This window comes from Trachymyrmex septentrionalis, unplaced genomic scaffold (assembly GCF_001594115.1).
Source record: "Trachymyrmex septentrionalis isolate Tsep2-gDNA-1 unplaced genomic scaffold, Tsep1.0 scaffold107, whole genome shotgun sequence".
Taxonomy (NCBI): Eukaryota; Metazoa; Arthropoda; class Insecta; order Hymenoptera; family Formicidae; genus Trachymyrmex; species Trachymyrmex septentrionalis.
Genome location: NW_017304196.1, coordinates 1,072,888 through 1,078,261, shown reverse-complemented (window position 1 = coordinate 1,078,261; position 5,374 = coordinate 1,072,888). Strand labels below are relative to the sequence as shown.

At 38.7% G+C, this 5,374-nt stretch overlaps 1 protein-coding gene across 1 annotated transcript in view; it reads right to left on the bottom strand.

Annotated features, from left to right (window-relative positions):
* The window catches only part of LOC108747219 (solute carrier organic anion transporter family member 4C1), a 69,612-nt gene that overhangs the window by 16,343 nt on the left and 47,895 nt on the right, over positions 1-5,374 (bottom strand). The window contains exon 3 of the mRNA XM_018484565.1: positions 365-828. Within this exon, the coding sequence (XP_018340067.1) occupies positions 365-685 (321 nt within the window). The 5' untranslated portion in view covers positions 686-828. The remainder of the gene's footprint in view (positions 1-364; positions 829-5,374) is intronic.

The window sequence follows — 5,374 nt, the reverse complement described above, 5'->3', positions numbered from 1 at the left end:
TGACGGAGACGAAGTATGTGTAATACATACCCTGAAGCACCTACAATAGCAAAAAAAATAAATAAATAAATAAAGATGATTTTACGCCAAATTGTCAAGATAAACTCGTAGATTTTATTTAATAAAATTGTTCGTTAAAATAATCAGAAAAAAAATCTATTCTTTGTCCTTCCGTCTAAAAAAAAAAAAATTACAAAATTAATCCTTTAATATTATTCTTCGAAATCGATATCACTGTCTCCTTTAACTTATCTCACTTTACTTTTTACTCATTTACTTCCATTCCTAGGTATCTATTATACGTAATTATCTAATCAGTTGATTTACACCTTAAAATATTATAAAATTTCTTTGGCGTACTGACCCAGGTAAGGCAGAAGGTCACTAGGAAGGCCTGCTTCGTGGCGAAGTACTGCAGCCAGTGAGGCCTGCACGGGCCCCATCCGCAGGACACGTCGGCATCGTCGAACTCCGTGTGAAGGCTGCTCGACCTCTCATCCGGCACGATCAGATTGCCGTTCTCCGTACCGCCGATTCCATGTAACTTCCCATTCGCTATCAAGCCATTGTTATTGTGCTGCTTGTCGCCGCAGATCAGCCCGTTCCCGTTCGTCATCTTCGGCGGGATGATTGTGAGCACTTCCCCATTGCCGTTCGACAAAATTTGTGTGTCCTCGCCCGCCATTATTCTCTCTCACTTCGTTATGTGCGCGATAAAGTGATCGTTCCTTTCTTCTATCGTTAGCACCCCCGCGAACTCTAGCCAGAATCCTTCCTTGTCAGAAGAATCTTTTGACTTCTCAAAAATCTTACGTTCGTATGATCAATCTGTAACCAGAAGAAAATAAATTATTAAATAACGTTCGTATATACATACGTACATGTATACATACAATTAATCGCATTCCAACTTCTTTCGAACTTCTAAGCTTGATCATCTTAATGCGTTTAATAACGTCGATGTTATAAAAATTCGTTAAGTAATTTTCGGTAAAAAAATTCGCGCGAATTCAAATTCCCGACTTATGCGTCTCGCTGCATTATTTAGAACTGCAATCATGTAGATCGTCCGACGTTGTGCCTTCCTCGGAATCTCTTTAAGTTTCGCGAGCGCGAACACAAATCTCAAGGCCCGCATCCAGCAGTTATTTAATCTCTGCTATCCGGGAGAAAGGTTTACGAGAACTCTAGTTCTCTCTTCTCTTTCTCTCCGTGTGTATTTGTAACAGCGAATAAATAACAACCAATCAAGTTCGAGTTAGACGAGAAAAGCGGCGAGACGAAAGCGCGCGCCTCGGACGTAATGCAAGTAATGTCGTTTGGAATAACTTACGGCGTATAAAATGTGGGACTTTACGACACTATAAACTCCACACCGTAGGCCTAGCCGGATTGTATTATATGGAATTAGTTCGCCGTTGACGTAACGATTCGAACAATCGCCTTACGAAATCTTGAGGCGATCGCGCGCGCCCAGCTCTAACAGGGCACAATGCATGTTAAAGAAATATAAAAAAATAAAGAAAGAAAGGAAAAAAAATCACACGCGCGAGAGCAAACGTGAAAGTTTCTCTCCGTTCGTCTCCGACTTAATCCGTCCGTCATCGTGCAGTGTAAAACGCGCATATCAATTCTGCATTCGAGAATCCGCAAGTAGGTCTGATGTCTAGGTCATGGGCGTAGCGAGAAAACAATCCTGGCGAACGTGAGAAATTTATTTTCCGTTAGTGCGATAAATAAAATTATATAAATGCACTGCGAGAGTTCGTTTCTCGAGAATTCTATTAACAAAGCTGTATCATCGAGTCAGTTATTTACTTACAGAAACTTAAATTACAATGCACCTTTTTCTTTTTCGACATTTTAATTTCTTCAATGTGATATCGCATTTCTCGCAAATGCATTTTGAGGCTCGAATAATAAAAAAAAAAAAATTCAAAACTTCAAAATATACCATATTAATGCCTTGTTCGCCATTATGCCATTTTGTTTTCGATTATTTCACGCACGACGTTACGACTGTACTTTTTTTTTTTCTTTCTTTTTAGAGTTGTACTTTGAAACTTGGACAATGAAAAGATTCCGAAACTTCGCTAACGGTCAACCTCCGCCACTGCGCCTTTTTCGTTTTCCATCGATCGCGCGGACCGAGCACTGGACCAGCCACTCCATTAGAGGTGAACTCCTTTCTCTCGCGGTCGGCTGCGAAATAAGCCGCCTGAGACACCCTGTAGCCGGCGTCCTCTCACTTTCATCGGTGCCCGATTTTCCTCATTTCCCTTGCGTTCCATTCCACGGGCTATCGCACCAGCGGTTTTCACTGACAGCGCGAGCAGGAGTTTGTGCACTAGAACACGCTACTGAATATGTGTGACGGCGAAGACACGTTCTCACTTTCGCTTCGAGATTTCTTCGCAGTTGCACGTCGACTTACGCGCACGAAAATATGTACTCACGACGCAAACTCGATCGTAAATCAAGACGTAAGTGCTGGTAATCGGTATTCTTACTTTATTAACATCCTTACTTTAAAATAAACTTTGAGCAAAGTTATGTAAGAAATTTAAGCATGCAGTTTACAAAAGTACAAAAGATAACGTGATTTTAAAAACGCTCTCAAATATCAATACGTAAAAGTTAAATTTGTTCGAAACGGATTTTAAGTTACGTAAGTATTTGACATTTATTTTTTTAATCTTTACATGGTTTAAGTTTAAAATTATGCACAATTCTTGATAATGTATAAATAATATATTACTTGAAAGGGATAATATATTTAAAAATATCTCTCTCTTAATATTGAAATGATTAAATCACATATTATTTGTAATTGTAAGTAGAAAAGGGACAGTACATCTTACATATCTAGCAATGTCTGCAATCTATACTGCATATCAAAATATTAAATAAATATCAAGTAGATATAATATTGTCAGAAACAATTTATTATCTTGATATTAAAAGTAATAAGATTACATATTTTAAGGTAATAGAAATAGCCTTATATGTCTGACCATATAATGTCTGTATCTACTGCCATATCAATATGCTATGTAAATAAATATATTATGAATAAATACATAATACTTTGAAAACATTTTATTAGTTTGTTACTAAAGCGAAATTATATATATTATCTCTAAATAAAAGAAATAGTCTTTCATATCATTTCAAAGTAGAAAAGAACAGTTTTATGTCTGACTGTAATATATATGTATCTCTACTACTATATCAACATATTATCTTAATAAATACTAAATAGATACTGTTAAAACACTTTATTATCTTGATACTGAAGCGATTAAATAGTATTATTTCAAAATAAAAGAAGCAGTCGTACATGTCTGATAATGTCTGTCAGTTTCATAATGTCTGTATATCTATTTACCATATCAAAGTATACCGTTGTTTTGATTCCAAGTTGTTAATTTTATTAACAATAAAAAAACTAACGAAACAGATGGATGAAATCGTTCGCGGGATTAATAGATATTGCTATTTTCAGTCGCAGAATAGAGATCAGACACTCGCCATACGATCTACCAGCGACGCTGAATAAACAGCGCGGAAATTGCGGAACATCGTCGCGCGTGTTAGCGAGTAGATTTTATATCGTCGTTAATGGCTTAACAGCGTATGGTGGCTGACCCCTAAAATCCTGTCTAAGAATACGAATCTGTTTACGGTACTACGATGCCGTTTCTACGCGCCATTGACCCTATAACATTCGCCATTCACCAGCATGCACTGTGCATGTGTGAAAATTAGGATGCAGTTTGCGGCCCTCTTGAAAACAGATGTAGACTTGACGCCGCTCCGTCATTTCTTATTATCAGCGTATATCGGATAATCTTGTAATATTAAAAAACAAATCTCGCTCTATGTCAGAGTTACATAAATTATGATTTCACATGTTATATTATACTTTCTTTCCATATTTTCAATACGCAATAATTATGAGTTTTAAAATAGACACGCTTTACAATTCGACATCTCACAAAATTAATGTTAAAAAAATTCGTATTAGTTAATACATAATTAATACATAATTACACGTTATCGTTGCATATCTTGATTGAAAATTATACAGCGATCGTATTAATTTCTCTCTCCGCGAACGCGCCAACAAACTTTCTTCTTTTGGCAGCCAAGGAGATCGTCGAAAATTGTTATTTTTATCTTTATGCTTTTCCCGCGGCAAGAGTCGGGCATCAAAGTTACAATCCCGCAACGAGAACGAAATCGAAAGGACCGAAGCGTCGGCCGGCTCTCTCGTCGCCTCGGACGGTTGGTCGGTCGGCTGCAATGGCGAAATTCTGCGAGAGCGCGTTTTTGCCGATCGTAAATCCTTTTCGGACAAGTCGTCCGCCCCCTACCTCTTTCCCGCCCATCCTCTCATCTACGCTCAGAGTGAAAATCTTCTGTGGAACCAGCTCCGATCCGCAAATATCTCACGGGTGAATCAGTCGTAGGAATCAGGCAGAATTCGGACGTATTATAACAATTTCAATCGCTTAAAATCATCCCACGCCCCTTTTTTACAGTTCGATCTGAAGAAAGAGAAATGCACAAGAAAAAGAAACAATAATAATATATTGTTCTTAAAAAAAAAAAAAAAAGAGCCCGATCTCTGTCTGGAAGTTGCCGAATATTTTTTTCAATTCCTATACCGAACAATTCCATGAATTAACACTTTATCTACCTGTTTTCGAATTCGCACATCGTTTCATGACATTGAAACTCTAATTATAATAAATTATAATCTAATCGATAAGAAATGCACACACATCACATTTGAAATAATCAAATTACATCTTTTGATTATCTATTTCTTAAATCGTCACGTTTTAATGTATTACGCATCACATATTACCGGCTACTACGCAGCAGCGGAAATGTGGATAAAATTCCGGCAAACGTAGAATTCTTTATACTTTCAAATAACTACACGCTGGTGTGTCCTCCAGAACGTCGGCGTCAGTCCATTCACACCGGCGGGCGACCTCCGTAAACGTGACTCCGTCTACGAGTTCCTTCGAGTGACGTGGAACCAGGCGCGGTTCTACGCAACAAACAGGGAAGAAATTTCCGGTAATAAATTGCTCTTGGTATGTCACACCCGTGGGTTTGAATGGACGTTCAAATATCTCCGTAACCGTTCTCAGGGAAGCCCACGTGCGTGCGTACGCACTTGCGTACACCGTAGGATAAAGATCTCTGTGGAAGACGATAATCAAGTATCTCGTCGCGTCGGTCCTTGGAGAACCGAAAGGGTGGAGCACACGCACGCCAGGTATTTCCGGAGGGGGGGGAGGGGGTCGCCGCGCGAGATTCGATCGACCGACCTGATTAAATGAAGGGCTACACGAGGCCT